General features: G+C 33.1%; 1 protein-coding gene across 7 annotated transcripts in view; it reads left to right on the top strand.

Annotated features, from left to right (window-relative positions):
- The window catches only part of LOC145683479 (uncharacterized), a 292118-nt gene that overhangs the window by 225114 nt on the left and 42178 nt on the right, over window positions 1-24826 (top strand). For all 7 annotated transcript variants that reach the window (XM_081754810.1, XM_081754814.1, XM_081754812.1 and 4 more), the window contains 2 exons: window positions 6429-6470; window positions 19985-20026. In XM_081754810.1, coding sequence (XP_081610936.1) covers window positions 6429-6470; window positions 19985-20026 — 84 coding nt within the window. The remainder of the gene's footprint in view (window positions 1-6428; window positions 6471-19984; window positions 20027-24826) is intronic.

Genomic DNA, 24826 nt, shown 5'->3' with positions numbered 1-24826 from the left:
GTTACTTTGTTTAGGGATAAATTTAAAGACTGGTCATCATTATAAATTGTTAATTGTAACCTGAAGTACATCAAGAATTGAAGTGCCTAAGATTTAAAGTAAAATATGTCCCGTATATATATATATATATATATATATATATATATATATATATATATATATATATATATAACCACAAAATGAATTCATTATAATTTTCAATGAAATAATTTTAATGTGAAGAGCTAAAAAATTAACAGAAACATAAAAGGTTCCATAATAGTACAAGTTTTGAACACTTTCCAATTGTATTCTGAAATGGGTATTTTTTGTTTACATTTAAGTAACAAAAAAATAAATTTTTGAGCTACTTTAAGTTAGATAAATATAATTTGTATTAGTATTTACATTAGTACATTACTAGCAACGGAAGTTTGTAATCCATTCAAAGACGAGTACGCTCGTTCATTATAAAAGATATTAAAATTAAAGTTATCGATATGTATCTGAAAGCAAAATAAAATTATTCTCAAGAGCAACTCTAGCTATAATAATAGTAATAAGGTAGCTAATTAAATGTTGGAACGTGTGACTCTTAAGAACTTAAAAGGCAGTCTCCTCACTGATTTTGAATAGTAATATATTTCCACTTTAAGAAAAGAAAAATAGCCTTAAGCATTACAATTTAAATTTAGCTTACGGCTGAAAGTAATAACTAAAAACTTTCACGTATATTTCCTTTAGTGCGTAAATATAATTTCTTTTTAAAAGAAACTATACAGACGATTATATTCAACAATATAATTTTTAAGCTTGGAAAAATAGCAACTTTATATAAATATTATAGACGAGACCTATAGCAAGAAATTATAAATTCAATACTTATAATATATAATTATATAACTACAGTAAATAGGTTCATTAAAGAAGTCAAAATAAATAAAGCAATATGTCCCAAAATTGTTCATCAAAATACGAACCATTAACATTCACCGAACGGAGACCGAGTAATTTTTGACCCATAAATGATTTATTTTGACTTTTTTCTTCTTCCTTTTTCCGGTCATCGGTCGAGGTATGCTTCTTTTAACTTGAGATGGAATCTTATTGGAAAATTTCATGTCTCCGGAGAGGAAATTTTCCTTTACGAACTGGTAACACTGCCTGTCAGAGTAAGTATCAAACTGAGGGGCGAATATATATTTTGATAAATAGACCAAGGCCAACAGTGGTGGGTCTAGCCTGGGCCGGGAATCCTGGCCTTCCCTCCAGTTTTTTGAATGACAAAAAATAATTGAAGATATTATATATATATATATATATATATATATATATATATATATATATATATATATATATATATATATATTTGAAAAATTATATTAAGCTATCATAGTCTGGGTTCTGGCTGCCCCCAATTTTTACCTTCTACATCCGCCACTAAAAATCACTAATATATAAAGCTTTAAAATAATTGGAAGTCTGGTAACAACATTATGTTTGTTTTGAAAAACAATTCAAATATTGATGGGTCAAAAATGACCCTATCAACGTGCGAACCATAATTTTTAGTAACTCGGTGGACGAGTTTTAAAGAAATAAATATATTCATATTATAGAATATTTAAATATTTTATTCACAATTTTACTGAATCAGTATCTCAAATAATAGCATCATAGATATATATTTTGCTGTTCCCACTACATTATTTCGCGTAATTTTACATAGATTTAATTTTGACACTTAAATGATGATAACATTCGACCAGTTCAGATTTGAACAGCTCAGTTTAATAAGAGCAATTGACTTAATCTTCAAAGTTGATTTCCAAACGAAATAATCGTTTACAAAACCGAAAGCAGGGGAGATACTATAAAGTTGTTCATAAAAAGAATAAACTGGATGATTTATTTCCCTTATTTGATACAAACTTTGTACCATTCAACGCTCTCCGCCCAGTAACATTTTGTTTTATTTAATATTTCTTCTCAAAATCAATTTATCTGGTACAGTCTGTTTGACATGCCAAATTAGTATTAACTGAATCAATTTACTACTATAATCACCAATACTAACAAACCTTTTCATTCTACTCGTTCGTAACAAAATAAACCATAACGAAATAGAAAATTAAAAATAACACCTCAATACCACTTCTCTGAACGTATTCATTGATATCAATTTATCCTTCAATCCTCATTCTACCATTAACATTTAGTGCTAGAGTCTTCTCTCTGAACCTAATAAATTTACTAATATAAAAATTGTAGATTCAGAAACTAATTTTAGATCTAACACCGCTACTCAAAAGTATGATTAAAATATGATTAGAGAAGAGTCTAGCTATGTTTTTATATGTCAAACCCTATTATGATGATATATGATTTGAATTAACAGAGTAAACCAAATGATAGTGTTGAAACGGATAACTAATAAATATAAAATGGTTTTAACATGCAACAAGTTGCCTTCATTAGATTTAACTTTATATTAGTAATTATATATTGTACATCGAACTCAACCAACAAAGCACCAACATTAATCACCATATTTGGTGCAGTCTGTAAACAAAACTACGTTTCAAACATTGGTTATTTACTATTTTAAATACATTTCTTATACAAACAGCAAACAATGAGAATTTTCTAGAACTGCTCGTACAGACACACATAGTTTCTGATATGCTCGTAGACAAGGCGAAGATAGTATCACCTTTGTTGACGAGAAAGAAATTCGTGTTTCATGACGTGTTGGAAAACTAACGTGGTCATGATCCTGCAGAGAAAATGATTACAACAACTTATAGGATAAGCAATAATGGAATATGGAATGGATTTGTAAAAAAAAAGTTCCATTCTAACTTAAAAACTGATCTAGATCATTGGTTGTGTGACTTGTATTCGGGGTATGTGAAGAATCGCTGATAAATGTGATCTAAAAGGTGTACAGATATCTTGAATGAGGGATTTTGACTGTATTTATCATTTACAGTTAACAAGTGTAGAGAAGGTACATAGGTTACAGGTTTCAGGCGTCTATCTTTTTTCCCCTTTGCCAGATAGCGGGCTCACCGAGGGACGTTATCCCTAATACGTGACGAAGTTAATGCAGAACATGTCAGCAATGCTAAGAAATGTCTCTATGTTTGTATGCATGCCCGAGACGCCAGTTGCAGACCGCTAATAATCTATCGTTGCTAGCTGGAGTTGATTTCATTGATGGTATATATAGACTTAACAGGTCAACAATTACGGTTTTCAAAGTGGAGCATCTATTACGCAGAACAAATACGTGAATTGAAGAACTAAAGGGAAGCGAGCAGAAAGGTAGCTATAATATACAAAAATAACTAGAAGTTAAGACCCACGTTCCTCAGTAGAGCTCAAAGGTATCGAAACTGTAAATGGTACTATCTGCAAAGTAAATGTCAAGCTTTTGCTGGAATCTGCATTAAGTGTTGCTTGTTTATCAATTTAGTGCAATGTAATGAAAACTTAACATTTAGCGAGGAAAATATTACTCATCAAGCAAATATCTTTCAAAATTCTGCTATTTCCTTGTTACCTCGTACAAGAAGAGCCATTAATAAACACCAAGCAATTAACGAAGAATTTTGTGTAGGATATGAATCCAATTATACTAGAATAATTTGAAAGTCAAAATGAACGAACCCACATTTCAAGAAGATTAGGGCATGGACAAAAGGCAGATAATATTTCTTTTTCAAAAGGAAGTTCGATATTGAGGAACATATAGGAACGTCAAGCTTTTAATGCCAACCTTTCAGAGTTTACGTTAATGCTAAGCTGGAGTTCGTGCGGATCCCAATCCATAATATCGTGAGTGGGTAGCCTTTTTTACTTAGCTATTTTTCTTAAAGTATCATATACTCTTGCTTCCTTTTATTTGCTATAATATAGTTAAAATAAACATAGATAAACATAGAAAAACTGATAGCAAAACAAGTGAGGTTGAATCGTACGAAAGCCATTACTAATATGTAGGTTAATTGTCTGTGGAAGTGGAAATAAGCCAAAATATCGTTAACTCCATTAAACGTGACGCAGATCTGTCTTCTGATAATGAACGTCCGCAGTCTTGTAGACGAATTTCAGGCTTGTAACAACAGCATGGAACCCAGACTTCAAAATTTACAGCTTCAATTGAAATAAAATGGAGTACAAAGGAGCCGCCAGGGAACAAGATGTTGGTCGCAAATATCGTCTGGAAATCCTGTGGTTTGGAGCCAACAGTATTAAGAATTCAGAGTGAATCATCTCCCATCAAAGTCGTACAGAAATGTCTTCAGAAATAACAAATATAATTGAGCAAGCAGCAAACCGAAAAGCTCTAATCTACATTCAGAATGTAAAGAAGTAAAGCTCATCGAAAGTGATCGACTTGAAGAATTCTGTCGAAACTGAAATGTATAAGTTCATAGAACTTCTTATTCTGACCTAAGCATAAAACTAGGTAGGAGAAATCCTGAGTGAATGTGGTCAAGTGAAGATCAACGTCTAATACTGGGAAGAACGTTGTTGCTGAATCGTTTCGAGTGTCTCCTTAACTTTTGTTTATTGGACAACATCCTACATCGCCATGAGAAACGGAAAATAGACAAGACCGCAGTAGTCCGTGAAGTCTGTCAAATGATTGTTCTGAATTTGCGAAATTTGTATAGACCTGGAACTCTCTTGACTGTGGATGAGCAGCAGGTAGCAACACGCAAAGGATGTATTTTTCTTGTTTACATTCAAAACAAGCCTGGAAAACACGATCTGACAATGTACTAAGTTTGCGGTGCTGAAAACCGTATCCACTCAAAGGAGAAATGTTTTCAGCAAGAGGACAACGAAGCAACATAAAAAACCTGGTAAAAAGTGGCTTGTAAAGCCATTGTTAAATAAAAGGAGCAATACAACCAAGAACTACTATTTAAAAGGCACCAATAGTTTTATGGACAGAAAAAGTACAGAAGAGACAGGAGAAGTTGTTGTTGAAATTCGCGAGCGATCAGAAAATAGGTCATTTTTTCTGTTTTGAAGGAATATTGCCCTTGTGAGAAATGTTTCGGAGAAGAATAGATCGGTTCTGCTGTTATCTCTAATGCTTCATGATAAGACTAGTTCCCAAATACTTGTACAAACCAGATATCATCATAAGATATACTCAAAACTAAGTCGAGTGTGGATATGATCAACCATATCTACAGATACTATATTTGCAAGAAAAAAACCGTAAGACGTTGGCCTTAGATTCCCTTTTTCAAAGTAATTAATTGTGAGGAATTGCTACGAGGGTGCTTTTCCAAACAAAACTCGTACAGCATAATACTACCAGAATTCATAGGAGAAGATTATTTCTGAAGAATCTTGGGTGTCAATTGAAGTGAAAGGAAATCTAGAGACGTCCTGAAAATTCGCAACGCAAAGTAAAGTCAAACAATATATTTCTATAGAGAAGGACACTGAAGAACGTTCTAGAACGTATCACACCAAGAAGCAGAGTAATATTTTATGTCCACGAGATAAGGATGCAGTTTGCCCTCACCAGAAAAGAACAAACAAGTAAAAACTCAATGTACTAATTATGATATCCAGCTACCCGGGAACATTCGTAAAATCTGTGTAACATGTGTGTTTTATGATTTGTGAAGGAAATATATGTTACAGTACAATATATGGAAGCAAAGCGAGAGTGCAGTACAAAGGACATTGCAGTAAAATGTATCGTAGTACACTTATGTTTTACAACATATTGTGAAACTGATAAACTGATAACCCTTTCATCCTACAATTCTCGACGAGACATTGAAACCAAATAACATAACTTTTTCGATGTGACCTCAAATGCTTCATTATGTCTATATTTGAGTAGTAATGTACATCGGAACCTTTGAGATACAAATACAATTATATCATTTCTTCAGAAATATCATAAAGAGAGGGCACTTTTCTTAAAAAACAATTTATTTAAAAAAATATGTATACAACAATAACATTCAACAAACAAGATATTTAAATTGTAATGTAATAATAATACAAAATCGTACTCTATTTTCTTACTGTTTTTCTTTAAAGAAAATACTGCTCAAATGAATGCATACCTACGTTTATTTAGTTATCATTTTAGAAACTCCAAATAAGCAAGCTTCATTTGTCTATCAATGCCGTATGGGAGTGTGGAGAACCACTTGTCCACACGAACTCAAAGTATGCTAGATACGATTTAGATCTTAAATGCTCATATAATTCCTAATTGCAATAGCGTACACGTAAATTACGTAAAGTGATTTGAAAACCTCTTAAAAAAAGATGTCCTAAGTTGTACACTAAAATATGAAGCAAACAGAGAAACAGTGTTAGCATAGTGAAGCCTGAGGTGCACATGGTCCTGAGGTGGGCTTTTAAGCTTAATTGTAATTCATAAAATATTTCTTCTGTTTCAGTTGCTAATGATCAGGAAAGTAGGAATACTTCAGAAACCAAAGGTAATATTATACATAAATAGTAAAACTTTAAAAACATCGTAGTATTGTAGTCTGTAATTATTTTTATTTCGCAAGTTTATGTTTGCTTGAGAGATTCAAGTGGATAACTAATGTTCTCACAATAAGAATAATAGAAAAAGTAACAAATAATGAAAATAATGTTGATTTAGCTAATGAAAGCATTTACCCTAATGGTCACATAAGGAGAAATTATTTATAATTTTTTTACTGTTAGAAATTCCTTACAACGTATAAAGTATTAAATGCTGTTCGAACCACATTAAAAATTCAAGTTCACAAGATTTAAATTGAAATATGTTCTACGTATAGAAGCGTATAATAAATGCATTAGTGTCTTCTGTACAATAGTGTAACATAAAGGATCCAAAAGTTCCACATTTTTAATATTTTTAACACTCTTCGATTTTTTATCAAATGTTCATTGTGTACGCACTTTAGTAGTAATATGAAATTGAAGTTTTTATCTATTATAGATTAAATATATGAAATTTTCGTTACTATTAGATAGGTACATCAACAATAACGTAATTTCGTTACCAATTAATACATATGTACATTGATCAATTGTGGTCGTTACTCATATTACAATTTAAATGATTGGAATTTTAAATCACTCTTGCTTCTGGTCGAATATACTAATGTATTCTCCCTTTAAGGGGCGAAGAATAATCTTAAAGCTTTACAATATAAGCTTAGCACATGGCCTAAACTAATAGAACAATCTTTTGTACTTTAATTCCTTTAGAGTAAATATGTTCTTAGAAAACTACACTGATATTTATATTTAAGGAGATAACATTTTAATGTTAATATAAAACGTTATTTAAAAACCACGAACTTCATGAGAACATTTTAGAATTTGCAAATATAACAAGTAGTATAGATGTAATATTTATAGTATATAATTATATATTACGAGTAAATTCCTTCTTTAAAAATTCCAAACGAATTGCAGCAGTATCGCACGGAATTATTCAAATAGAACTTACAAAAATTCATATATATATACCATTGACTAATATATTTTCTCTTTCAATAGAAGATTAATGAAGAAGGTGAAGCCTATTATTTGAACGTTGAGTTAGTTTCATAGCACAACTTGTCAATACTAGCTAACTATTTTTGTTCTACAACAGCCAGCGTTGAAAAAATTAGTTGCACAATTTTACACATTTTCGGTTTTTGTAATGTAGTTGTTATAAATTTTGTCTTTAAAGGACTATGAGACTCATAAAAAGGTCAACTAATGAAAAAATCAATTGAAAATTGGTTTATCTGTATAACTATGAAAAATGTATTCGAGAGTCCTTTCTGAAATAAAGAAAAGGAGAAAGATGAGGAAAAACTTAATTTACACAAGTTTCATAATTTTAGAAAATTAAACTTTCCGAATTACATTTTTATATCCATATGTTTGGTAATAATCTTAAATTCTTCACTGTAATTTTGATTAAATAAATATTTAGTAGTTGAATAACATTGGTATTTGTGTGTAATTGTCGTGTGAATTTGTTTTAATTAAAACAGTAATACTTAAAAGCATGTTCATGATATTCTTATTAATATTAACAATATACAGAATTAACAATATATTCTGTATTTCTTTAAATCTAGATAACATAAACTATTTGATACAGTAAATTTATTAAAAAATCATTTCACTAAAACCGCTTGACTACTGGTTAGAACTTAACTATGTTGATCCAATTTTATGATGTAAAATTACATGTAAGAACAAATAGACTCAAACAATGCTTGGTCTCAATGGATTCATGAGACCTCGGAAAGTCGTCTACTAGTAACTTTCTCCTAGAGTGCTAATATACATCAAGGAATCCCTTTACATCTAATTCTCAACCCCGAATGGTAAGCGAAACCTCCAAGCTTAAAGAACCATCACATACAGATGGTTATTCGTTTCATTAACAGATTAAAATAGTTATGTTATCTACTAACACATAAATATGTTATTCTTAGTAAAGTTAAAACAATATGTTTCTTTAGCATACTTTTTCTCAGATAAAACAGAAGGACCAGAGTATATGAATAATTTTGAAAAGTATATGCACAAAACATTCTAGGTAAATAAATGTGATCAGTCTGTAGAGATAATTTATGAAAATATTTCTTAGTTTAGTTACCAATCGAAACGTAGATACACTTGCGTTTAATTAACTCCAAATTTATATAAAGACCTCTTACTGAATGATGGTCCTTTATGTTGTTATGTTTAACAGACATACAGTGTAAAAGAAATAGCAAGGTAATATCTTTCCAGAATTAACAGTTTTATTTAAGCAGCAACATAATTAACAGCACTGGAATGCTTACAACTTACCTAGTATATCCAGGGTTAGAGTTTACCTTATTAACCTTTTATACACTACACTTATTTGCCACTACTTTATCTTAGGTTTATAGTATTTATATGATGCTTTTGTTAAAGAATTGCTGATGTGATAAAGCATGTCTTTGTGTTCATTAGTTCATTAATTTTCCTACTTCCTTTATCACGTACAGTGCTGACCTCTAGTTTGGAAGCCATCCCAATAATGCTGGACACTTATATTTAAAAAATCATATCTTAGAATCTAGAAATATGAAATATATTTATCACATACTGTTCAAATGTTAGAATCTTCCTCTTCATTTTGATATATAACAAGTTACATTATAAGGACATACCTTTCTTGGATCACTCATCATAAATGAGATAAAATTTACTAAAAAAATGTGACATAATAAATGACATTCGCAACGAAAACACATGCATACGCAAAGATATGTTAACAGAGCGATCATGAGCATTTTTCCACCACATAGTGACAGAATAAGAAACTACGATGTCCAAAGTTTACTCAGAGCTTTCAACTCCCCAACTATGCGGCAAATGACGGTTATAATAAATTTTGAAACAGGCTCCTTACATTTACGTGACCCTTATTTTACAGATCGAGCTCTCTGTACGAGTAAGGTAACTTTGTTACACATTCATGTAGGTGTACCCTCATACATTGCGAGCGATATTAAAATTAAGTTTATTATAATGTATCTGAAAACAAAATAAAAGTTATTTTAAAAATCATTCTAGTGAAAATAAAAATAAAAAGTATGAAACTAAATCTAACGTGTGATTCTAGGAAAGCATTCTTATTACTGGTTTTGAACACTAATGTATTCCCAGTTTAAGGGCCGAAAAGTAGTCTTAGGTATTATAATTAAATTAAGCTTACGGCTGAAAGTAATGTATCGAAATTGTAAAGTATAATTCTTTTAGCGAAAACCTATACTTTAAAAACTATACGTTATTTATATTCATCAATATAATTTTAAAGCGTAAAGGACCAATTACGTTAAACAATGGGCAATTTTATATAAATATTATAAAAGTGCCAAATATAACAAGAAATAATAGTAAACACTCACTTTTCTGTTGCACGTGTAGAATCTGTAGAGATGATCGAGCATATCCTCACTCGACTAAGTTTCATTGGATCTTATGTTTATATCCGATTTGTTCTTCTTTTTTGGAACTACAGTCTCACCATGATGCTTTAAAGACCACAGCAGGACCGATCTATTCTTCTTCGAGACGTATCTCAGAAAGTCAACTGGCCTTCAAAGCAGAACAATGACCTATTTTCTGATCTCTCGCGAATGTCAACCACTTTCACTAGGGATGTCCCTTTCCTACTTTCTCATCGTTCCAAAAGCTGCTGTTCGCTGAATAAGCAATTCTTCCGCGAGTTCGGTGCTTGTGAAACAGTTGTCCATGGTTCTGTTTATTCTTTTATTGAACAATGTCTTTACAAGTCACTTTATCAGGTCTTATATGTTCCATCATGCATGTCCTAGTTGCTGCCAACATATACGAACTTTGACTGGATACGAATTTCAGCATGGTACACCCGGTAAATCTTCAAACCGGGCTTTTCGGGCTTACTTGGAATGTAAACAAGAAAAGAACATCCATAGAAACAAATTTTAAGTAGAGTGAAAAGAAACAGAGAATACTAACAAGGGAACCTTCCGAAAATGTTAGTTGCAGTGAAAGATGCGACCTATGCCAAGTGGAAGAGCTGTAGCAGAGATGAACATTCCCCAAAAAATAGCTCCCCATAGCAATAGGTTCAAGAAATATAAGGGCTGGAAGTTCGGGAAACAGCAAGGTTGGACAAGGGGGAAAAGTGCAAATTCCGCAAAAGAAAGGGGGCACGGCAAAATACAATGCTGACAAGTGATGTATAGAAAGAGACTTGCCACAATAGGGAACAAATGAAGGCCACCAGTGGGGTTAACAGTGTTGCCAACTGCAATGAAAAGTACATGTTTTGCAATGAGCACTATATGAAGTGAGTGCAATATTCAGTCTCAACCTGTCATAAAATAAGATATGGCGTGTATAATCAGTGGCACAATCTAACAAAAGAAAACAGTAAAAAACAGAAGCACGAAAAATACGGAAAAGACGTACAATGTTGACGAGCATGCACAAATTAGGCGAAGGCTAATGCCTGTTGCCGGAATTTTCCTTTTGTGAAGCGAATAGCCTAACTATATATTAGATTTGTCTGGATTTTCATGGCCAGTGTTACCAGCTTTGGAACTCGTTTTTCTTTTCGACTCTAGGTACGTCAGTTTCCTGCATAGTTGGTGCTTTCTTGTTTTGTTCATTCTAATATGCACAGCTCGTGACCAAATGTGGCGCATTATGACCAACTCCGTCTTTTCCGTATTTTTCGTGTTTCTGTTTTTCTATTTTCTATTGTTAGATTGTAACACTGATTATACACGTCATATCTGATGTTCTACATGACAGGGTGAGACAGAATATTGCACTCACTTCATATAGTGCTCTTTGCAAAACGTGTACTTTTCATTGCAGTTGGCAACACTGTTAACCCCACTGGTGGCCTTCATTTGTTCCCTATTGTGGCAAGTCTCTTTCTATACATCACTTGTCAGCATTGTATTTTGCCGTGCCCCCTTTCTTTTGCGGAATTTGCACTTTTCCCCCTTGTCCAACCTTGCTGTTTCCCGAACTTCCACCCCTTATATTTCTTGAACCTATTGCTATGGGCATCTAATTTTTTGGGAATGCTCATCTCTGTTACAGCTCTTCCAATTGGTATAGGTCACATCTTTCACTGTAACTATCATTTTCGGAAGGTTCCCTTGTAAGAATTAATTCACAGTGAAGGACAAAACTAGAACCATTGAAGAAGTTTTTAAAGAAGCAGAAATAAAATATTAGAAGGTAAAAGATATTAAAGTAATCAAGGTTGGCTTGAAACAAACTAAAAAAAATGGAGCATAAGAAAATATACACAAAAGGTGTTTTAGTAACGTGGATAGGAAAGCGGTCTTATAAAATAATTACGGATGCCAATTTGGGTGGATGAAAATTAAGAATATTAAATGAAAAGAATGTGCACTGTGTACTAAATCCGTAAACAGATGAATATTTTTTTAGTTACGATAAGAGAAACGTAATTCACAGTTATTTGTAATTTTCAGATATTAAAAAGTTACCTAATTATTACTCATATGTAACAGTTTTGTGTAATGACACGGTTAAACAGAGAGAGAGAGAGAGATCTTAAGTCACTGAATATAGCATAAGAGAGAGTGTTCAAACAGGTAACTAAAGACTATTAAATAATTTTAACACATAACTGTGAACCTTCGATATATATATATTAGCATAATGTACAGCAGTATAAATTTATAAGTTGCCCTCAGTAATCAACAGAATTACAAAATGAGTTTGCTAGCGTTTATAATATGAATTACGATTATCGAATATTTTAGCCTAAGTGTGTACGCTACCCATATATTTTGATGTGTTGAAGTTAACATGTTAGCTATATTCAAAAATTGGTGATTTTGTTTCACAAATAATAAATTTATTGAGAATTATTTATTATCAAAAAGTTTTAATAAGAAGCAACGTATTGTTTATTGATGCTATAGACATAAAAAGGTATTTTCTTTCGTTTTTATTCCATTACTTTTTGTGTTACCTTTATGGAGTATTCTTTCAAAATTAACAAGTAATAGGAAAAGAAATGCATTAAATAAGTATTTTCCACAAATTGTATACTTATCAGCTGTTATGTCTTTTTAGAATCATTGTATTTTTGATTCATATAATAAAATTATCATTTACTAACTAGATATCCTGTTTCAGATGCAAAGGACTTGATGGGTCGGATGGCTTCTGAAGTAAAACGTATTACTGTGAACACGTAATTACATTGGAAGCACATCTTAATTTGTATTTCTACAGTTATTTTATTTCTAAAGCTTCACTTTTCTTAGAGTGTTATGGCAATGTGTATAGTTTTCGCAAAGAAAGGACAATTACGAGTACTAACAAATTAATTCGTGTCATTAGAAGCGACATTATAACTGTACGTGATGACTACCTTTGTTTCAGAGAACACCTATTAAAGTTCTTCAATATTTACTTTTGAAGAAAGATGAACTACAAGCAAGGTGAAAACAATTAACACTGATGAAAAAGATTTATGGTAATACTGATAAAAATAACAATTTCCAGGGGATCAAATATTAACGTATTTACTCTTTTTAATGTGAACTATCTTTCTCAATCCAAACGAAAAGATTAAGTGATGTCTTGGATGTTCCATTAATACAAGAGAAGAGTAAATTATTTACCATCTTAAGTAAGGTACTTCAATAATATGCTGTTGTTCTACATAATAATATGAATATATCTTAAAGAACAAAAAAAGAGTACATTTAACAATAAATTTAGACAAAGTGCAATAATAATATCATTGTAAAGTAGAAAATGAATTAATTTTATTCTTGTAAAATTTTTGCGCAATCACATTGCTGCAGGCATCTCCTGGCGAGAACTAAAATATGTTATGCATATTCACGATGAAAATCTGTGCTTAAAGGAAACGAAATATGCACATCAAAATTTTTATGATATATCTTAGAGCGCGAAAATTAAAAATTAAAAATGTTTACAAACAATTAATTGTATTAAAGACCAAAATAATATCAAATTCTCACTTTTGTGATAACCAAATCATAGGACCTATATCACCTTCCTGGGAACTGTTCAAGTAAGGAACGAATAATCACTATACTTACACAATACCTGGTCAGTATGTGTGTATCTAAAGCTACCCAAGCTAAACACATTCTTCACACTCTTTCAAAACTTCCTACAGAAATTCTCTAGTTTCTGGCACGATATTCCCAACAAAGAAGGAAGACAAAGAGAACGAATGTAAAACGGGAAAGAGGAAATAATAGGGTGAATGTGCCAATAGTCGTCACTTTTTGATTGCAACTTTGCCTTTTACTTCATAACTTTTAACAGATACAGGTGAATGCTTAAATTGTACATTGGTTCTAATATTTGTAGCTTATTGTGTGATACAGGATCATTACCTTTGATATAAAACACATAGAACAAAGTTTACAATTAAAACAATCCAAACATGCGAAAAATGCTCATAGTCGTCACAAAAATTCTCAAAGTCGTCACCTTAAACTTCCAGTGTTCGTCACTCTTACAAATTCTTATAGTTCAAGCTTATGCAAGTATTAACGCTTAAGATGGGTGGGTAGCATGTAAAAGACGGTCAATATCATCATCACTATCACGCACATCGAAACAATTTTCGCACATGAATTCCACATCTGAATCAGAATCATCCACACCTGGGAAAAATTCTTTGTGTGATTTGCTAATACAATTAGCGTGAAAGATTTTGTTGCATTTGATACATGTAGGGTTATCAGTAAGTATTACTAACTCATTACACTTGGCACATAACTGAGATTCATTTCGCGGCTTTGTAATTGTTGTTTTCTTTCTTGTTTCAGCTTCGAGTCTTTTTCGTTTTCTTGCTTCTTGAGAGAGAGATTTTTCTCTTTTCTCAGCTTCCTTTTTCTCATAGAATTGCTTCCATTCACCAGACGAAACAGCTGATGAGAACTTCTGAGTTGATCTTCTGGTTTTCTTGCGTTCCACCTCTCTTGGCCACCAGAGATGTTTCTTAAACGGAGAAGGAACAGCGACTTGTGATTTGACAAGACAATCTCCATTAGAACTGCCTTCCTTCACGGGAGTTTGCGACGGTTTAGTTAATTTTGGCTCACTTCCCACACTCGCAGACACAGAATCTTTGAGCAGATGATCGCTTATTTCTGCTTTCTTCTTAATTGATTAACAGATATTGTAGAGCTTTTGGTCTTTAGGGTCGATAGTAGATTTTCCTCCCAAGACGTCGTTAAATTTAACAACTGTATCATGACCGATTTCATTCTGTAAAACATTAAGAGCCGTGTGATATTCTTCGATACTATACTTCTTTGAGATGGTGCTTTGATGTTCGATAGTTTCTCCCCGTGTGTGGTGATCCAAACATTTCGAATAATCAACTGCATCTACATTTAAAGGGGCAAGTCCACACATCCGAAAGCTATTCTTTATCGTCTCCGGTGTGGCTTTGGTTTTTACAACGTCCACTAGAAATGGTGCAAAATCTGCTTTGGTCACTGTTCGATTTGGATTAAGCTTCTGACAGTCATAAACAGCTTTCCTCCAATGTTGTTTTATTGGTTTATAAACCCCTACATCTGCCGGCTGGATTATATGTGTGGCATTTGGATGCAGAGCATAAAGAACAATTCCATTCTTGCTGTAGAAATCAGAATACTCTTTGGTAATGTGAGATTTATGTCCATGAATGAAATATAGAAAGGGAAGTCTGCTAGTTTGTTTTAAGTAGGAATACGAAATATTTGCAATGTATTAAAAAAACACATCTGACTTCATCCATCCAGATTCAGAGAGTCCTATTCCCCACGATGCCGGAACGGATTCACAAACTTCTTTAGGTGGCTTAATGTAAGGGTAGACAATCATTCCATGTAAAACTTCTCCATACGCAGAAAATGAGCACATAACTGTAATGGTTTCCTTTTCGTTTCCGTGTTTTATTTCATAAAAGTTTCTCCACCCTTTTACTCCAATAACAGTTCCACTTTTGGGGCATAGTTGGAAATTTGTTTCATCCCCATTTCCAACTTTCCTTGTGTCACTAAACTCTTCCACTAATTTCTCACCCTGTAAGAATTCCTTTAGTTTTTCAAACCAGTTCCGGAGACTTTGTTGAGAAACTTGAGCTCTTCCGGTAGTTACGGACTCTGCAGTTCGCAGGCTGAGAATCGGGTGTCGTTGTAGGAAAAGCTGAAAAGAAACTGGGTTTATTAGTTAACTACTTAAATGACAAACGATATCAATCAAAACATATTTTGCACGTGTAACAAAACTTATTACTACACGATAATTTGTCCCACTTCCTGGTTGTAACTGTAAAACTAAAGTCCTAGCTAGTGGGACGAAATACCTATAGTAATATTTTTTACGTGTGGAAGGATGCGTTTTAATTCATACTGTTTTCAATAACATGAGCAGAGTTAATTTTCGAAATTTTATCAGATATTAACTCAATCATACGCAGAGAGGGCTTGTAAAGTATTTTATAATGTTACGGTCAAGCTAACAATGAATTGAAACAAACTTTCGTCCCTCAAAAATTGAAAAAATGGCGAGGTAATAGGAACATTTTTGAAATGGAAATTAAGACATTTGTCCAGACGCAAATTGTGCACCTAAGAAAGTTACATCAAGTGGGACGAAATATACTGTAATATTTTGTTTACACATGAAACTCTTAGTTTTAATCCATACTATTTACTAATAAAGTGAGCAGCATTAAGTTTGGAAATTTCATCAGATTTGCGATTAGTTAATCAAGAATAGAAATAAAACCTGGCATTACTTACTTTGTACCATTTTTCACCAGGTCTCCCCTCTGCAAAAGATGACTTCCGGCCATCTGATTTAATTATTTTCTGCACGGTATCCAGGAGATCGTGCTTTTTCCTTGGAAATCCTTTCTTTGCAAGATCTACCAACCATTTAACAACAATGTCCTCTTCTTGTGGTGAGAGTACAGTTTTTGGTCCCATTTTTCTTTGTTCAGGCGCTTTTCCACTAACTTTATCTGATAACGTCATTCGAGGAACACCAAAAATTGCAGCAGCCTTCTTGATTCTCATAGACTTTGACAGTACTTCAGAAATGGCTTTGTGCATCGCATCTTCACAATATTGTAAAATCTTCCGTCTTTTGGTATTTTCGTTCATAGTTACAGCACCTGAAAATATAGAAAAAAGAATATTAATGTCCTAAGTAAGAAAAAGTCAGGTTCTAAGACGTTTCACCACCTGCCACTAGCTCATAAATAAGCGAGGTAAGATCTTTAAATAAAACGGGAATTAAATTCAAAATTCTGGTACTAATGAAAACATGGCAAAATGAAAGTTAATTTGCTTTTCTTAAAATATTGTCTCGTTATAAGACAATTTTAAATTTATGCATTTGAAAATCAGTTACAGATATGAAATTCTATTGTTTAGTCACCCCGGAGAGGAAAGAAGGAAAAATTATCCAAAAGAAATAAATTATTCCTAATTACTCTGTAGTTGTTCACCCACTCAACCAGTGTTCGTCACCCCTATGACGCCCTTTGGAAGGATACAAGATATTGGCCCCAAAATTTTGTAGCTGATACCTTTCTCTCCAACAAAAAAATTTTAAATGATTTTGAAGCTTCTACTAATATGTTCGTTAAAAAACCCAGTCTTCGGCATATCTGACGAAGTAAGGAAGATCACAAATTTTCTTAAACCTATAGTCGTCACCCCACTGTTTTTTGTTCAAATATGAATTTCAAAGACAAATGCATGGTAAACATTTAAAAGAGACTTAGGTTGATAAAAATAAATAATTATCTTACCTTTTAGAGCTTCAACTTCGCCGTCCTCTGCTGTTTTTCAACCGGCAGCAACAAGTTTTTTAATTTTCTAAAAACTGCAATTAGCACGCAAAACAACAGTCTTTGCACTTGAACTGAAAACAGAAAACAAAAGACGCCCGACTCGGTGTTAACGCAAGGCGGGCTAAAAACTAAAGCCATAGACGTTAGAGATTAGCCAGCTTGTATTCGTATAACCGTGACTTACGCCATCTTATGAACGAATTAATTTGGCCATGACGACCATTGGGGGTATGACGAGAATAGACGCATTCACCCTATGTAGACATGTCCTAAGAGCTCCACCATCCCCCTTGTTGAATCTTCGCTTATGAAGATATATACGAGGTGTTGCAATTAAATAACGAGACTGCCCACCTCCTGTCGCACAGGATCGTGGGGGGAGGTAGCTAATGATGTGTTGTTGATCTTGAACCTTCATGAGCAGCCACTGTTCGTTTCATGATTCTCAGTTTTTTTCTTTGCATGACTGCATAAATAGAACAGTGTTCTGTAGTAGTGCCGGAATCATGGTGAACAGCAAACTTGGGCAGCGCATTAACATAAAATTTCCGGTGAAATAAAAAGACACCCACAGAATGTTTTGCAATGTCAAAAGAGGTGTATGGTAAGAATACTATGTCACGTGCGCGAGTTTACGAATGGTACAAAGGATTTTCAGACGGTAGGGAGAAGGTTGAAGATGATGAACGACCCCACTGCCCTTTGAGTTCAAGAAAGGACGAAAATGTTCAAAAAATTAATGAACTAGTAAGGAAGGACAGACGTTTGAGCATTTGGATGATCGCAGGCATGACACACATTAACAAAGAGGTAGTAGGAAAATTTTGTATGACAATTTAAACATGACAAAAGTTTGTTAAAAAATTTCCCGAAAAACCTCTCTCAGGAACAAGAAGGCATTCGAAAGACCATTTGCTGTGAAGTTATGGAACGACTCAAAGCAGAACCAGACTTGCTAACACGTGTCATCACATGTGATGAAACATGGACTTTCCAGTATGACCCCGAGACTAAGCGTTAATCCATGCACTGGAAGATTCCCACATCGCAAAGAATGAAAAAAGCACGAATGAGTTAGTCGAAAGTGAAGGAAATGTTCATATGTTTTTCGATATCAGGGGCACCATCATGACTGAATGGATGCCTCAGGGTCAAACGGTGAATCAGACCCACTACAAAGAAGTCCTAATCAAGCTGACGGAAAGAATAAAGAAGAAGATCGGATTTGTGGAAGAACGATGCATGGATCCCCCACAAAGACATTGCGCCTGCCCGCAAAGACATTCCTGTGCCCGACCATTCTCCGTATTCCCCAGACCTGCCTCCCTGTGACCTTTATCTCTTTCCAAATGTGAAAAGTGCATTGAAGGAAACACATTTTCAGTCTGTGGAAGACGTGAAAGGAAAAAGGCAGAGTTGTTGAACACTGTGACATCTGATGACCTACAGCATTGTTTTGAACAATGGAAGATACGTATGCAGCGGTGTATATATAGGGGAGGGGAGTATATTGAAGGGGATAACAGTCAATTTTAACTTTCTTTGCAATATATCATATCTATGACACCAGTCTCGTTAGTTAATTGCCACACCTCGTATATTACGAACTGTATTTCAAATATGGATTGTAGTGTGAATATTATCCTAATTTTTACATACATTTTCTTCAAATAATTGTTGTCTTATGTGCAGTTATTTTTCAGAAACCAATAGAATTAGAGTTATTATTTTGCTCCAGTAACAGCACTCAAGAATGACATTTGGGAACTAGAATGATTACCTTGATTCATCATTAGTTTTTTTGTGACTGTTAAACCTTTTAGTTTCTGGTATACGTTTAGTATCATATAAAGTGATATGCTTCATTTCCGTGCACTAGGAAACTTGTTCGAATTACTTTTCGTTCCTATGCCAATACTGATCTAAACAAAACCTATTATTTTAACACGAATTCTTTTGGTCATCTAAGATATTGTTTGGTTAAGATGTTGTTCATTTTATTGTACATTAAGGAGGTAGTCTGAGCTACACCGCGAAGTGGCATATTAGAAGCACGGGATACAACCATAAGTAGATCTCCTGCGAAGTATCACAATTCTAAAAATAATACTGTCCGAGATATTGAATTTTTATATTAGCATTCTACAGGTTTATCTCATCTTAAAGTATTCCTCAATAATATAAACATACTACTAACATACAAACATGGGTACATGGGTTATCACATAGATCTTTTCTTGACCTAAAATGGATAATGGTTAATATTTTAGTAAGCATACTGAAACTTTGCAATAACAATACCTCGATAGGTAACCACATATTTTCTTAACTGTGTCATTAAATATTTTGTGATCAAATAAACAGCGGTTGCGGCTTCTACGTTACTTTGCTTGAAAAATGAAATGTTAAAATAATGTAAATGAATTGTGTTTATCGTCCCCTTAAGAATTATTTTCTATCATACGTGTAACTTGAGTTCAATACTCCATTAAAAGAAGTACGCTTCATTAAAGGTATATTTATCAAATATTAAGTTCATTGAAATTAATATATTTAGAAATAAAATTATCATTTATTAATTGCTCATATTCTTTTTAGGTGTCAATAATCAGGAAAGGAAGAATACTTCCGAAGTCAAAGGTAATACTATGTGTATGAAATGGCAGAACATCGTAGTATTATATTTCGCTATTGCTTTTAATTCAGTAGATTGAGTTTAAGGCATTGTCGCGGTAAGATGTCTATTGTTCGCATAAACCATGCATTCATGACATGCATTCTTGATCAATATTAATATTGTAATTAACAAGTATGTTTGTATCAGTGTAAGTATATAGAGTGCTTACTGATCCTTTCGTGATTTGTGTTAGCAGTTATGACTTCAGAAATGACGTAGAGAATTATATAGAAAACACTGAAACAAGACATGATATTTAAATATGCTCACTATCTATAAGTGTATAATAAATATATTAGAGTAAATCAATGTCAAATTGTCCACTCATGTTGCTGGAGATTTGTCTATTTATTTAATCTCTTTTCTTTGTGCAGGTACTTTTCCATATTGGTAGTTAAAACAATCTTGAGTTTAATTGTAGTGATTACAGTTTCGAGTGACAGTCACACTTTCTTTCGAAGATGAGCCTATTTGAGGAGTCTAAGCGTATTACGGAATCTGAAGTTTCTCAGGCAATAATATGAATGTGGAAAAAATGTTTAGCAAATTGTATGCTATAAAAGTACTTGTGACCTGTTGTCAATATAAAAGTACGAAATTAAAGTTTGAAAAGTGCATTTTCGATTAAGAAAGTTTCAGATTGTAGCAGGTGATTTTTGCGAAAAGCGCAACTGAATTAAAACATCTTACATAGATGAGCTGTTGCATCAAATTTCATCTCCTTGACGTGTCCCGTTGTTTTGTAGAATCTTGTGACCTTTTTTTAAAAAAAAATGACAAATGCACACTCTACAAGACGATATCTCTGATTGGGGAGCTTATAAAATATACAAATCGTGCTCATAATAGATCTCTTTGAAATTGATTTCTTCTAAACATATATGTTTTAAATTTCCCTACGAGTAACTTTATGAACAGCATCTATATCGCACAAGAACGCATACGGAGAATTCGGTTGAACGAGAGTATACTACATATGTATCACAGAGTATTTACTTAAGGGATGTATAAGAACGAGACATGCATTACTATTTTTTACCTTTCTATATCACAAGTATTTTCTTACTAATATAACTGAAATTCAATAAATAATGCATTTAATACCCCATAGGTGTTTTCATAATTAAACTGATGTTTCCAAAGAACTTATTCAATTTATCTTCAATGTCCCTAACTCGAAGAATTTTTGTGCATTGATGTGATTTATGTTAATTGTTATGTTGTTATAATTTTATATGTCAGCATTTAGCAATCAATAAATATTATACAAACATTACAAATGTCAAATCAACGTTTAATAATGGTAACTATCTAACAAAACAACAATTTACGGAATTAGTACTACTCAGGGATTTATTTGTAGCCAGGGAAGCCTGAGAATTTCCCCCCTTCTAAGTTTTAACTTCCCTGTCTCTAGGTTTAATTTAGTCTTCCCAACCTGGGAAAACATTTTCCCCCTTTCTTAGGCTATACAATCTGTTTTAAAGTACAATAATTAAACTGCATGATTTAGTAGCAATGCTTTATTTTTTCAGCATGTTAAATGTTTATTGTCGCGAGCTATATTGGTCTTGTTTATAGAATTGCTTCCCGAAGGAAAAGCTTCATGTATGGTGGTTAGGCTTTTCGTACAGCTCAGTAGAAACGTTGTGTTAGTTCTACCCTGCGCTAGTGGAACACTTTGGAGAAGCTTCTACAAATTTGCAGAGAAACTTTCAGCAGCGTGCAATATTTTCGGGCCTGTACGTAAAACTCACTAAGTGGAATTTTGTTTATGAAATGTCCGTGATCCGAGATGTGCTGAAACCTCTATATGTCCTTACCCTGTTTCTACAAGAAAGGTCAGCATCCCTTGTAGAAACAGGCTAAGGCAATAAACAAAATTGAAACAATTTTAAGTGTTATGGAAGCGTTGGAAAGAAAAAAAAAAGACGGCATGTCTATGAAAGAATTACAACGTCAGTTTAGAGAAACTGGTCAGTTCTGTGGAATCCCACTTGCAAAACACTCACACAGTTCTCTTGAGAAGGACTAGAAAATAAGATTGCCATTCTTTTAGGGTCTAGCAGATAACATACGGTCTCGCTTTACTAACGAAACGTTCAGTGAAATCGAGGTTTTGCTACAATCTAATTGGCCAGAAGAATTGTCTGCAAAAATGTTGTACGACGACAAAGAACTAATGAAAATTTCAAAAAATAAATAAATAAAATTAAATTAAAATTTTAAAAAATAAAATTTTTCTTTGACGATTCAACCAAAATTCTGCAGGGATTCCGAGAGCTAAGATGAAACCTTTTACTATTGGGTCAAATCTACAAAATCTTAACTTACGAGTCATTGTTCTTCCAATTTCTTCTGCAGAGCGTGAGACAGGCTTTTGCAGCTTAAACTTACAGCATACTGACGCTAGAAACCGTTTATCTGTAAAAATCCTCGAATCTCTTCTTTTCATAAAAGTTAATGGACCAGACATGACCTCTTTCAATACAGAAAAGTATACCATCAGCTGGATGAAAAATGGACATCATGCTGCTACCGTAAAACCAACTGGGAAAAAGACGGTATCCGATGTAAACCAACCGTGTAGTGCTTCACTATTCTAAATTGAGATACGGTGTGTAAGTATTGTTAATTTCAAAAAACAGTGTTAGATAACACGCCGTAAGTCATGCTTCAGCTTAACTCAAGGTGAAATCGGCAATCAATCCTTTCTTGTAATTTTGATATAAAAATGTAAATGTTATACAAGGACTTTCAATTTTGAGAGTAAAAATGAAAGAAAAGGTAAAGTCCCCACCCCCAGGTAGCATCATATTGGTAATTGTTTAATACATGCTCACGATTCTTCGGAGACCAGATTACAGTCTTTGTTCAATTCTGGATTCGTTTTAACACCAGTATATATGTTGGCCAAAAATTTACTTTCAACAGAACAGTTATATGTGCACACAGCCCTGAATTTAATTTTATTAACCACAAGGGGCAAAATGGTACTAAAATTTATTTATTATAGGAGGAATGACATTTAGTGCTTTCTTTTCCCTTCTATTTAATAAAATTAGGTTCAAGTGTATATACCCCTATCACTGTTCTTCCCAAAGTAAACTCTTACCTTTTGCTGTATTTAGAATTTGGAATTCGGTGAAGAACTTGGTCTTCAAAAACCAGATTAGAACGAGCTAAAGAATTAGTTGTCATAACAAAACCGCTTTATGTAGGAGTATGACACTTGTTATGACAAGTTGCGCAGATTGCAATTGTAACTATAGGGCTTTTACTGGATGCTGCACACTTGTCCTCAGCAGTAGGACGAAAAGTAAAAATTTAGGTAACGCATGTAATCTAATCTACCTAACCATATCTTATCTAACGTACCTACCCGTATTTATCATAAAACTGTTTTAAAAAGTGGAAAAAAATATGAACTTGGGGCCTGTCAAACTACTACCATAATTTTAAAGTATTACCATAGTTTAAAAATAACATTGTCCCACTCCGACTTTAAAGTTGTTCTGTTATACGAACTCAATTTTAACAAAAGAGACACTGACCAAAGCTTAAAACCCACTTTATTTTAAATTATAATTTGTAACTGTTTCGGATATCTAGCATATCCTTCTTCAGACACTATCGAAAATAAATGAAAATACAGACATATATATATATATATATATAAATATTGTTATGACAAAGTTTAAATTATTTAACCGTCATATATATAGTCATTATTATGAAAAAGTTTAAATTCTTTTAACAGAGATATGTATAGTTATTGTTGTACTTTTTTATTTTTATTTATTTATTTATATTTTTTATATTTATTATTATTATTATTATTATTTCTTCCTATTTACTGAGGCCTTCAGCCAATCCCATAAGTCTTCGTTTTCACTTTCCAACTAATCACGTTCCTTCATTTTTGGTTCTTATAAGGGTCTTTTTATTTATTTATTTATTTTCTTTTTCTCTATGCTATTCAAACTTCCTTGCCATAATTCATTAATAGGTAAACCCCCTGTCCAGTTCATCAGTTTATCTCTTCCTACCTTCTTTATCCAATCTGCTTCTTTCCATTTCCTTATTATCATTCTTTTCTCCATCTCCAACACTTCTGTCTTATCCCAATTAACTCCGTGATTCGTCTCCTTAACATGTTTGTATATGGCATTGGTATCTTTCTTCCTCCTAACATCATCTTCATGTTGTTTTATCCTTTCTTTCATTCTCTTTCCTGTCTCTCCTATATATGACATATCGCAGTCCTCACACCATACCCTATAGATGACTCCTTCTTCCTCTTCATTAATCTTTTTAGTTCCTTTTCTATTCTTCTTCTTTATTGATCTTAATAAAGTTTCTCTACTCTTTCTATAAGTTCTGACCCCTCCTTTCTTCAATAAATTCTTCAGTTTCTCCGTTTCTTCTCCCATACTTTCTATGCCATGTCATTTTCCACTCTCATCCTCTTCATTCTTCTTTCTCCCTCTCTTCCTCTTCCTGCGTTCTTCTTACTTCTCTAACTCTTTCTTGCTGTAACCGTTCTTCTCTAACTGTCTGTAGAATTTCTGTATGCTCTCCTTCCTTCCTTCCTCTTCGTCCTCCAGCATTTCTATCCTTCTTATCATATTTGTTATGAAATTTCTCTTTGTACTCCTATCTACGTCGCTCCTCTCATGGCAGAACACTCCCGGTGAGCACTCTTTCTGGTACCACCTCGTAACTAGCCCTCCTCCTTGTGTTATTATGGTCATGTCTAAAAA

Source organism: Thermobia domestica, chromosome 4, assembly GCF_964235325.1.
Source record: "Thermobia domestica chromosome 4, izTheDome1.hap1.1, whole genome shotgun sequence".
NCBI lineage: Eukaryota > Metazoa > Arthropoda > Insecta > Zygentoma > Lepismatidae > Thermobia > Thermobia domestica.
Note: the sequence above shows the minus strand (reverse complement) of the source record. Positions and strands in the feature narration are given on the sequence as shown.